At 49.0% G+C, this 12,434-nt stretch overlaps 1 protein-coding gene across 2 annotated transcripts in view; it reads left to right on the top strand.

Annotated features, from left to right (window-relative positions):
* The first annotated feature begins 7,007 nt into the window (after nucleotides 1–7,007).
* Nucleotides 7,008–12,434, top strand: part of SLC25A26 (solute carrier family 25 member 26) — a 131,648-nt gene continuing 126,221 nt past the window's right edge. For both annotated transcript variants that reach the window (XM_008179462.4, XM_008179463.4), the window contains exon 1: nucleotides 7,008–7,214. In XM_008179462.4, the coding sequence (XP_008177684.2) occupies nucleotides 7,182–7,214 (33 nt within the window). In that variant the 5' untranslated portion in view covers nucleotides 7,008–7,181. The remainder of the gene's footprint in view (nucleotides 7,215–12,434) is intronic.

The raw sequence follows: 12,434 nt of genomic DNA on the forward strand, positions 1-12,434 counted from the left end.
GGTTGCCTGTGCAACCTTAATTCAGTCCCCTTGTGGGCATACATTATGATACCGTCTTTAAATACATGATCACATGGTATTTTATCCGCAAGACCCCTGCCTCATTCAATGCCCCCGATGGACAGAGAAGGAGGCAGGATTGTATTGTGAATGAGGCTCTGGCCTCGAGCACCTTTGCCTAATTCTCTGTAAAAATAACAGGAGCACTCAACTTCCTGGCTTTATACTAACCAGCCCACTCCTGCCCAGCTGGGCTTCATGGTCAATGAAGCTTGGCTTTCCGTCCAGGTGCCACCAGGTACCATAATTGACTTCTCAAGCCCACCTTAACTGCCTCAGGGTCTGTGAGGACACACCCACCCCATCACAGACCTCAAGAAGTCATCAAGTCCAGCCCCATGTGCTGCGGCAGGACCAAGTAAACTTAGACCCTCCCTGGCAGGTGTTTGTCCAACCTATTCTTAAAAACCTCCAACAGGATGACCAGATGTCCCGATTTTATACGGACAGTCCCGATTTTTGGGTCTTTTTCTTATATAGGCTCCTATTACCCCCCACCCCCGTCCCAATTTTTCACACTTGCTGGTCTGGTCACCCTAACCTCCAATGATGGGGATTCCACAGCCTCCCTTGGAAGCCTGTTCCAGAACTTTATTCCCCTTAGAGTCAGAAAGCTTTTTTCTAATATCTAACCTAAATCTCCCTTGCTGCAGTCTAAGCCCGTTTACTTCTTATTCTACCTACGAGAGAACAATTGATTTTGTTAACAGCCCTTAACATATTTGAAGACTGTTATCAGGTCCCCCGTCAGTCTTTTCTCAGGACTAAACATGCCTGTTTTTTTTATCCTTTCCTCATAGGTCAGGTTTTCTAAACCTTTGATCATTTTGTATTGCTTTCCTCTGGAGTCTCTCCAGTTTGTCCATATCTTTCCTAAAGTGTGACGCCCAGAACTGAACTCAGGACTCCAGCTGAGGCCTCACCGGTGCTGAATAGAGCAGGACAATTACCTCCCAACGCTCCTGTTGATACATCCTGGAACGTTGTTAGCCTTTTCACCACTGCATCGCATTGATGAGTGATATACACTACATCTTCCAGGTCCTTTTCAGCAGTACCACCACCTAGCCACTAATTCCCCATTTTGTAGTTGTGCCTTTGATTTTTTCTTCCTATGTAAAGGACCTTGCACTTAGCCTGTGCACTTATATATTTACACAAACCCTTTGGCCTACACAGGATTCTCTCTTTTCCTCTCAGCCCCTGAAGTGTCCATCCACTCAGCCCGTTCTTCACATCTCCTGCCTTGTTAATAACCTCCTCCTAGCCTGTCTTTCTTTCATTGTATGTGGCTGCAGGATGTTAAGGACACCTTTGAAACTGGCCATTATACCCACAGAGCTGCACCTGCCTCCCTCAGCTGGGCGGCACACAAAGGCTTTGGCAAAGCACGAAAGGCCATTAAACTCCAGCGTGACACGCGACATACTGTATCTCCAGACGTGCTGAATGGAATATTACATGCCAGCACCATATTGATCCTCGGCCTCCACCATGTTAAATATAGATAGATCACATAGAGTGAATACTGCTACCGATGGACCTGGTGTATCAGGGCTGTTGCAGTCCCATTACTTATTGATTGGAATGATTAATTCTTTCAGCGTGAGACAATTTTTTTCAAGCCTGAGGGTCTTTGCTAAAGGGCGCCTGCCACCGGCAGCGAAGATATATTGATCTGGTCAGAGCGTATTAAGGCTGCTGTGGAGCAGATGTTAACAACAGACTACTTGGCATATATCAGCCCCTGGCAGTATCAGCTGCACACATGTTCCAGTTTATTTATTAAAGCAATTGCTTTCCTCATTCTGTTTATTATCTCTGTCCTGGGCAATTCATGAGCACTTGAGTCAGTCCCTTCCACCACTGGTCTGAATCACCATTTAGCCTCAGTGCTGGAAACACCCTGTGACTCTCTATTCCAGAGAAATCTAGTTCATCTCACTTTTATGGAAAACAGATGTGATGACAAGGGTTTTTCCCCATGGAAACCTGTCAGTTGCTATCACTGTTTTGAAATTTAAAATCCTGGTGTAAATATAATGAACCCAAAGAGTCAGGGATCCCGTCTGTTGGGAGCCCCTTTGACCAAAACGCGGCATGGACGCCAGTGTGGAGCGGGAATTCGGTTTTGTAGCAGCACAAAATGGCACTTAATAGTTTGTGACTCTGCTGCCTACGCATTGCAAAGTGACCGATGGGGACTATGAAGTTACAGGATAGGGGAAATTGCCATTTTTTTTCTTCTTCAAAAGTTGGCTTCACCAGCCAATGTTTTAAGTTGGAACAGCTCTAGTGTCTCAACTGGTGACAGTGCAAACTTGAAATTTGGCAAGGACATAGGAACAGATTTTTAAAAGTGTTCGGGTGCCTAATCCCCACAGGGCCAAATTTTTAAAGGTACTCTAGGTGCCTAACTCCCACTGGGAGATCATTACTTTCAGCAAGGTATGGTTTGGAAATTTTGATGATTTAGCCTCTGAAAGGCACATCTTACAACCTAGGGCCTCTGGTCCAGATTTGCAAAGGCGCCTAACTCCCAATGGAGCCACGAGTAATTACCCAGGGTTCCAGGTAGGCTTGTACAGCCTACACCGGGGGACTCACTGCTGCGGCTTCACCGCTCTAGGACCCAAACTAGTTAGATGAACGCTAGCTTGGGTATGTCTCCTTGAACTGCAAGCATACCCCGCGACTGCAGGCTAGACATACCCTCAGAGCTCATACCCAGCCTCTGCAAGGAGTGCCTGGTCTCTGTGGTACGTAGCTGTGGTACGTGTGGGTGGGCCCTGCAGTGTCTTCCATAGAGTGGAGAACACTTCCCCCCCTTCACAGAACAAGGAAGACAAAATCATCCAGGACCGATGTTCTAGTGTCGATTCTGGGTGCAGGACTGGTAGCAATTGTTTGCAGCTGGCGTGAGTCTAGCAGCTTCAGCTGGTGGACAAATAAACATGGTAACCTCCTTGCTGGTAGATACTAGCGACTAAGAGGGAAACAAAGCGTGCAATAGTTAACGCACTAGCCTTTCGACTCTGCCCCGTTGCTTAGCTTACTGCAAAAGGGACATGCGGCAGCATCGACAGCATTGTCTCACAAAGGAGAAAGGACACGAGAAAACCAACCTTTTTCTTTGCTCAACTTACTCTGTAGGCTCGGTGGGAGTTCACTGTGGGACGCATCAAGAAGATTAATGTTAGGCCCATAGCATTAGACAGAGCTTGTTCATTTACGACAGGACAATGGCTCAGAAGAATAAAAGGTTGTGGCCTCTCTAATAGAGTACTGCTGTTCATTTGACAGAAGGTGATAAATAAAAAGAGCCACAGTGCCACAGAGCATATTTTGAAAGCTTCACATTGAACAATATGAAAAATGGCTGCTGAGACCCTGAAGAACCTTTACATCACGGGGCCTCAGGGGTAAAACTGGAGAATAAGGCCTCCTTCTAAATGCTACCCTCAGTGGATTGTGTAGGGATGATAATAACTTTGAGAGCATGCTTCATTTGCTGCAGTTGCATGATTTTTCCTTCCAACATCTTCTCTGGTATCTAATTGAATGACAGACATGTACTTGGAAAATGAGGTGCTTTGGATTGATACACACTTGTTTCATTATTCACTGTAACATGAGCTGACAGTGATAGATGGTGGATCATTTTTTATTTCTGTCTCCTGTTAAAATAGCAGGGATGTTTCTGAAAGCTGGGCACTCGGTTAGGTTTTTGGTCTCATTCTAATAGCTGTCCTCAGTGCAGCCTCTACTCTATTTTACATATGACATGTTTACTAGATCTCCATAGTCTTCTAGGAATCGAAACCAAAGTTATCTTGAATGAACTCCAAGAAGATTAAATAAACTTTGGCCTGTTTGGACTGAGTGACCTTCTTGGGGATTGATGTGTAAAGGAAGCACTGGAGGCAGAGGTGAAAGTAAGCCGGTACACCCTGGTACGGCGAGAGTTGGTGTGCCGTACTGGGGCGGATCGGCTTCCCCTGGCGGCAATTTAAAGGGCCCGGGGCTCCTGCCGCAGCTACAGCCCCGGGCCCTTTAAATCATCCCCAGAGCCCTGGGGTAATGGCGGCGGGGCTCCGGCGGCTATTTAAAGGGTCTGGGGCTACGGCAGCCGCTACCGCCCTGACCCTTAAAATAGCCGCCGGAGCCCTGCTGCTGCTACCCCAGGGCTCCAGCAGCAGGGCTCTGGGGATGATTTAAAGGGCCCAGGGCGGTAGGGGCAGCTGGAGCCCCGGGCCCTTTAAATCACCGCCTGAGCTCCCGGCTGCTGCTGGTACCCCGGGGCTCCGGCAGCGGGGCTCAGGTGGTGATTTAAAGGGCCCGGGGCTCCCAGCTGCTGCTACCACCGCCCCAGGCCCGGCCCTTTTAATCCTGATTTAAAGCACCCAGGGATTTAAAGACCCCGCCTCTTCCGGTAGAGGCCACCCCTCTTCTGGTTGAGGCCCCGCCTCTCCTAAGGACTCCGGAGTACCGGTAAGTCCTTTAAGTTACTTTCACCCCTCACTGGAGGAGAGAGAGAGAGAGAGAGAGACATAGTGTGTTGAAGAGGAGTATTACACTTTGGCCTGGTCCCCACTAAGCCCCCACTTCGGACTAAGGTACGCAAATTCAGCTATGTTAATAACGTAGCTGAATTCGAAGTACCTTAGTCCGAACTTACCGCGGGTCCAGACGCGGCAGGAAGTCTCCCCCCGTCGATGCCGCGTAATCCTCTCGGCGAGCTGGAGTACCGGCGTCGACGGCGAGCACTTCCGGGATTGATCCGGGATCGATTTATCGCATCTTAACCAGACGCAATAAATCGATCCCAGAACATTGATTGCCTGCCGCCGGACCCTCCGGTAAGTGAAGACGTACCCTTTGTGTGAAAGGATAAGGTGTTTTGTGAGCCAAAACCAACAGGTGACTCTAGCGGAATGCCATGAAATCTCAGATTGTCTATCTAGGCAGGATTGCCAAATCCATGCATTTAAAAATCACGAGTGAATCCCCCCCCAAAATCATGAGATTGGCTCAAGAGTCCTGAAATTTTTAAAAATAATAAATGCTGGTTTATTTTTATTTGCCTTCTGTTTTTAAACTGTGGTTCATGTTTTTAGGGATTTTTTCTCTGCAAATATCCATTTTTTAATGGAAGTTGAGATTTTTACAAAATCCTCCATCTCTGGGAGCCTTCAAGTATCAAGAGAGTCACAATAAAATCATGAGAGCTGGCAGCATTGCTCTTCTCCAGGATCTGTACTGGCTGCCAGTTGGCTTTACAGCATTGGTTTGGATCTGTAAAGCCCCAAATGACTTGGGAACTGCCTCACTGAGAGATGCGCCCTGCTCCCTGGACACACTGTTGTGGTTGTGGTCAGCTGAGGTGCTGGAACCTTCTCAGAATAAATGAGATGGAGTTGTTGGCTCTGTGGTGACCTCTCAGCTCATCGTCCTTAGTCCAAACTAGTTAAACCACTGCCCTCAGAACATGCCTCAGACCCTAGCATTTTACCCAGGGGTTATAGGTAGGTTGGCTGATATGTGTGTGTGTGGGGGTACCCATTGATGCCCCCTCACATCTCTGGTGCTTCTCTGGTTTGGGGGGATTAGACACTGTTGGTTTTGTGCATTGCTTTGCGGGGGCTGTATTTCTAACTCAAGGCAAAAACACCTGGAGTGTGAGATGGGAGCTTTTTCACTTTGAATATACTTTACAAATCAAAAGGAATAATAATAACACAATGCTGTTTGAGACAAACATTCCTGCTCTAACTTCACAGGTCACACAAGGCAGGCTTTGTCCTATTTCTGGTATCATTTCAAATTAAACTCAAGTAGACACGAATGTAGGATTGGCTGCATCCTGGGTGAGCCACAGATGATTGTTCATTGTGTTGTTCGCTCTCAGAGGCATGCCCGGGCAGTAACAGCTCCTCTTCACATCATTTCACACCAGTAAACCCTAGGTCACTTTGGTAACAGCTATATTTCCCAAGGGGTTTTCAACTGAGGCATGAAATAAGTGCCGACGATTTCTCCTTCAGAAGAAAAAGGGAAATGTAACATTTCTTCCTGACTCTGACAGGCATCAGCTTGATGCATCGTGCTCCTGATAACGTTCAAGTTACATCCAAGGTTACACTAGAAAAACAAACACAATATTACCTCTAAAAAGTCAGCCATTAAATTGACCAGAATAACATGCGGCCCCGCTTTAAAGTACTTGGGTTGATTTTTGGCCAGAAGATGTGCTATTTTAACATCGCCGCCGTGTCGAGCTTTGAAAGACCCACGCAGGTGACTTGCTGATCGGCACACACAGGGATCCTTATCGTACAGGAGTGAAGTTACAATCTTGCAATTTGCTTTTATCACTCCTGGGCGTGCCCCTGACTTTGTTTTTTCCATGAAAGCCGAGGTTCTCCTCTAATAACGCGGCTTTGCCCCTTTCTGAAAGGTTTTGTTTTGCACCAAGCCGGTGAGAGAGTTTGGGGAGTTGGCACCACGTAGGGTGACCAGATAGCAAGTGTGAAAAATCAGGACAGAGGGTGGGGAGTAATAGGAGCCTATATAAGAAAAACCCCTGAATATCGGGACTGTCCCTATAAAATTGGGACATCTGGTCACCCTACCACCACGTGGCCCGTTCTTACACCTTCCCCTGCCCCATGTCTCCCAGGGAGGGGATGGCTGGGAGCTGTCACACCCTGTCTGCCCCGCCGCATGCAGCTAGTGCTGGGCACAGACAGGCGGCCTGCCCTAGAGGGGCTGGGATTCGAACCAGGAGATCTAGAATGCTCCCACGCCAGCTGTTGCCAGGGAGGGGCAGTTCCCTGCGCAGCCCCCCCACTGGCGAGGGACGGGCAGGCGCTGAGGGCAAAGGGACGGGCACGGGCACGGGCAAAGGCTTCGCTACGGCTTCACTCCCCCCCAGTACGCATGCGCACGCACTACCCAGGCTCACTCACAACGGCCCGGACCCCGGGGCGCAGGCTTATTGGCCCAAGCAGCCCACGTGACAGCGGGTCGGAGGGCAGCAGTATGGCTGCGCCCAGGGGTGGCAGGTGCGGCCGGTTGGAATCGTCTCCGCGCCCCGGGGAGCGCTCCGCGTGGGCGTCCGCATGGAGCGGGCCGAGTTCTGGGTGTCCCTGACGGTGAGGAAGGCGGGGCGGGGCGTGCAGTGGGGTAGAATAGGGTGCAGAGCTGATGGGGTGAGGAAGGGTGCGCAGTGGGGGGATAAGGAAGGGGGCAGGATGGGGGCACAGCGGGGCAGGATGGGTGCAGAGGAGATGAGGCAGAAATGGGGTGAGGAAGGGGGTGCAGTGGGGGGATAAGGAGGGGGGTGGGATGGGGACACAGGAGGGTGGGTTTGGGGTGAGGAAGGGGGCGCAGGGGGAATAAGGAAGGTGGGCGGGATGGGGGGCACAGCGGGGTGGAATAGGGTGCAGAGGTGATGGGGTGAGGAAGGGGGCGCAGTGGGGGGATAAGGAAGGGGGCAGGATGGATGCAGAGGAGATGAGGCAGACATGGGGTGAGGAAGGGGGCACAGTGGGGGGATAAGAAGGGGGGTGGGATGGGGGCACAGCGGGGTGGTTTGGGGGTGAGGAAGGGGGTGCAGTGGTGGGATAAGGAAGGTGGGCAGGATGGGGGGCACAGCGGGGTGGAATAGGGTGCAGAGCTGATGGGGTGAGGAAGGGGGTGCAGTGGAGGGATAAGGAGGGGGCAGGATGGGGGCACAGCGGGGTGAGGAAGGGGGTGAGGAAGGGGGTGCAGTGGGGGGATAAGGAAGGTGGGTGGGATGGGGGCACAGTGGGGTGGAATAGGGTGCAGAGCTGATGGGGTGAGGAAGGGGGTGCAGTGGGGGGATAAGGAAGGGGGCAGGATGGGGACACAGGAGGGTGGGTTTGGGGGTGAGGAAGGGGGCGCAGTGGGGGGATAAGGAAGGTGGGCGGGATGGGGGGCACAGTGGGGTGGAATAGGGTGCAGAGGTGATGGGGTGAGGAAGGGGGTGCAGTGGGGGATAAGGAAGGGGGCAGGGTGGGTGCAGAGATGAGGCAGACATGGGGTGAGGAAGGGGGCACAGTGGAGGGATAAGAAGGGGGGTGGGATGGGGGCACAGCGGGGTGGTTTGGGGGTGAGGAAGGGGGCGCAGTGGGGGGATAAGGAAGGGGGCAGGATGGGTGCAGAGATGAGGCAGAAATGGGGTGAGGAAGGGGGCGCAGTGGGGGGATAAGGAGGGGGGTGGGATGGGGGCACAGCGGGGTGAGTTTGGGGGTGAGGAAGGGGCACAGTGGGGGGATAAGGAAGGTGGGCAGGATGGGGGGCACAGCGGGGTGGAATAGGGTGCAGAGGTGATGGGGTGAGGAAGGGAGCGCAGTGGGAGGATAAGGAAGGGGGCAGGATGGGGGCACAGCGGGGCAGGATGGGTGCAGAGGAGATGAGGCAGAAATGGGGTGAGGAAGGGGGTGCAGTGGAGGGATAAGGAAGGGGGAGGGTTGCAGAGGAGGTGATGGGGCTGGAGGAGGGGTGTGCAGCTGGGGGGATGAGGGAGGTGGGTGGGGTATGGGGGTGACTCATCTCTGGGTCTGAGAGGGGAGCAGAGTCCACTTCTGGGTGGCACTGCCAGGGGGAAATTCCCAGTTGAGTTTGGAAGGAGAGGGTATGTCTGTATGTTGCAGCTGCTGGTGCTGAGGAATATTATTGATGATCCCTTAGGCTCCCCCCTCCACTCTCTAGACACAGCCCCTGGCCCAAGGATCAGTTGGGCTAAATTATAAGGAATTGAAGTGATCACAATGCCATATTAAAACCCCGCATACACTTTTCAAATGGTATAAATTTATTTCTGATGCCCGTTGCCTTTGGGTGGGGCAACGTGCATCGTTCCAGAATGGGGAGGAATTGTCTTAGTATCTTACCTTTTGAAATGTTAAGGAGTTCAATTGTTCTGGGGAAGTTCTTTGGCCTGTGTCCTACAGCAGGTCAGAGTAGATGATCACAGTGGTCCCTTTTGACCTTTGAAGTCTATAAATTATCTTGAGTATTCGTAGTGTGTATAGTGCTTCACGGGCATATGGGATAAGGTCACAGCATTGGTTAGTAGTGCCATGTGGTAGATGCAGTTTCAGAGGGTTAATACTTTGGAATGATACAGCCACGAACAGTCTCTCATTTTAAAACAGGGTGCTGAATGTGTTGTGCTGTTTATAGCCATTGTAAGTTTGGTAACTTCTTTTTACCTCCTGCAAATTGTGTGTGATGGTACAGGGACTTGATTACAATGAGTTCATTGTTTTTTACAGAATAACTTCACAATAACCTGAACTACTTGTATTTTGTAATGCATTGAGACAACTTGGCACTTTATACTGCACTAGGAATCATAGACTCATAGGACTGGAAGGGACCTTGAGAGGTCATTTAGTCCAGTCTCCTGCCCTCATGGCAGGACTAATTATCTAGACCATCTCTGACAGGTGTTTGTCTAACCTGCTCTTAAAAATCTCCAATGATGGAGATTCCACAACCTCCCTAGGCAATTTATTCCAGTGCTTTATTAAAAATGTCTCATGTTTGAATAAAGGGCTCACAGTCTTTCTGCCATTTTCCTTGTCCATTTTAAATCAATGTTTGACTGTAATGCTTATGCATTACTTGCCTTTTTTACCTAAGAATTTCTCTTGCAGTTTCTTTAGCCTTTCTCATAGTTGTAGAGTTTAAGGCCAGAAAGGACCACCAAATCATCTAGTCTGACCTGTTGTATATAGATTTACTGAGAGAGATGCCTAGATGATTCTAGTCAGCGACTGTTACCTGTGCTGCAGAGGAAGGTGAAAAACCCCCAAGGTCACTGCCAGTCTGACCTGGAGGAAAATTCTTTCCAGACCTCTCATATGGCGATCAGTTAGACTCTGAGCAAGAATCAGCCAGCTAAGTGCCAGAAAGACAATTATCAGGACCGCCTCAGAGCACCAGCATCCCCTATCCAGTGTCCCACCTTCAGCTGTGGCCATTTCTGATGCTTCAGAAGAAGGAAGCAAATCCGCGCCAACACCCCCCTTTCCTCCAACTGTGAATACACTGTGGAAGAATTCCCTTCCTGACCCCTGGGGTGACTGTATGAAGCCCTGAAGCATGCGATTTGAGGAAAGTAAGACATGAACCAGAAGGGACTGCCGAGGGTTGCCCAGCCCAGACCCCCACCACTACAGGCAATCCTGTCATCTAATCCCACTCATGAATTTGTCAAGCTCTGTCTTAAAGCTAGTTAGATTGTTTGCTCTTTCAGCTCCTTTTGGAAGGCAGTTCCAGAATGTCACTTCTCTTATGATTAGAAACCTTCTAACTTTCAGCCTAAATTTATTTGTGAACAGTTTATACCCACTTATTCTTGTTCCAGCATTGTCCTTTCATTTAAATAACCCTTTGTCCTCCCTAGTGTTTACCCTCCTGGTGTATTTATAGAAAGCAATCCTATCTTTTAGGCCCTCTGTTCCCCTGATCATTCTAGTAGCTCTTCTCTGCACCTGTTTCTTTCTGAATTGATCTTTCTTGAATGTGGGTGACCAGGATTCCAGAGGAGGTCTTACCACTGCCGTATACAATGGTATTAATACTTTCTTGTGTCTACTGGAAATGCAACGCCTGGATCCTATTCGCTTTTTTTCATGGCCGCATAACATTGGTGGCTCTTAATTGCCCTGTGATCGACCAACATACCCAGGTCTCTCCCCTCCTCTCTCACTTGTAACTGATGAGCCCCCAGTTAATATATAGCGGGAATTCTTGTTGTTAGTCCCTATGTGCGTGACCTTGCAGTTTGTACTATTCCATTTCATCCCATTTCTATTTCTCTTTTTGTACCTTGACAGTTTTCCATTTCATCCTGTCATCTGGCTTATTTAACTGTCCAACACACAAACCCTACAAAACAAGCAGAATCCTTTAGAGACCCAGATAATCTGTGCAAGTTTTAGAACTGAAATAGGTATCACCAGGGTTGTAACAATCATCTTTTTAATGAGTATGTTTGTAATGAAAGACCTATTTTTTATAATAGAAAGAGACAGTTCTCTCACTTGGCAAAGCTTTTAGAGTGGTGTCCATCTATTCTTGAAGGAGGAGGATCAGAATGATGTTGGAAATAACCAACAATAACAATGAGTGCGCCTGCTGTAGTGTTGTGACAGAAGGTTGACAGGTGTTTGAGACTCAGTGGAGAGAATTACTCTGAGAAGCTACAGATCCTAAATGTATTTTATCTAAACAAAAAGCTATTTGATTTCACTGTGTCTATTCAATCAAAGTGCATGGCAGTTTCAACCAGAAAAATATATGGGGCGGTGGGGGGAGGGAAATAAATGTTGAAGAGCAGCTAACTTTGTATCTTAAGAATTCTAAAAAATAGTAAAAACAAAACCATTAGAATAGATCTTGTTAAAAAGGATTTGTTACTCCATTTCTTCTTTCATGCTATGTTCGCAGCCTCCGCCGTTTGTAGCATAAGTTTGAACTACTCCTCTAACACCTACTCATTTAACACATCACGCAAAATGCAGGGAAGCATTTGTTAAGGATGAATTTGAGCAACAACGTTCAAACATGGCAGCGAAGGGCACGTGGCTAGCTTGTGGACAATACAAAGAGAAAGGAATGCTTAATTTTTGAACTACCTTTTCCTCTCATGTTTTGAATTCCGCTAGTGCAATGTAACCAACTAACTTCGTTCCCAAAGCCAGAAATCCTGGAGTTATCCTTGATTCAGAGCTTGCTTTCTTCTTTCAGCCTCACTTGTTTGTAACTCTGCCTGCCGCGCCACTGGAGAGTTTGGCTACCTTTAACCCGCCCCTCCTAAATGTCTTATTCTTTCTATAGTCTATGCCTGTTTTGACTATTGTGACTTCTTAAGTTCCTTCTTGCAAGACCTTAATTGCATCTCTTTGCTTCTTGTGGGGCCAGATTTCCCAGTGCTCCCAGCACCCACAATTGGGGCCAGATGCTCAAAATAGCTCAGCGCACAAAGTGTAGAGGTCTCTTGAGAATCTGGCCACTTATTTTGGGTGCTTAAAAGGAGGCTGAGCTCTGTTGAAAATCTCTCCAAGCCCCTTCACTTCACAGCCCTGAAACGTCATTCCTTAGCTTCATCTTTGCTTTTCCATCCCCATCTCATCCTGGTGCTTTCCCCTCCATTCCCCAGCTAGTGATGGCAGGTTCCTGCTCTTTGCCCACAAACGTGGGGATGGAGTGGAGCAAGGATAGCGTGGATAATTGTAAGGGTGTAGCTGAATGACCCGAAGGAGTGAGATGTTGTGAAGAGGCTTGTCGATTCCAGTGCATGGGAATGTACCATGACTAGTTCTGGCTGCAGAATGTAG

Source organism: Chrysemys picta, chromosome 7 (assembly GCF_011386835.1).
Source record: "Chrysemys picta bellii isolate R12L10 chromosome 7, ASM1138683v2, whole genome shotgun sequence".
Classification (NCBI taxonomy): Eukaryota; Metazoa; Chordata; order Testudines; family Emydidae; genus Chrysemys; species Chrysemys picta.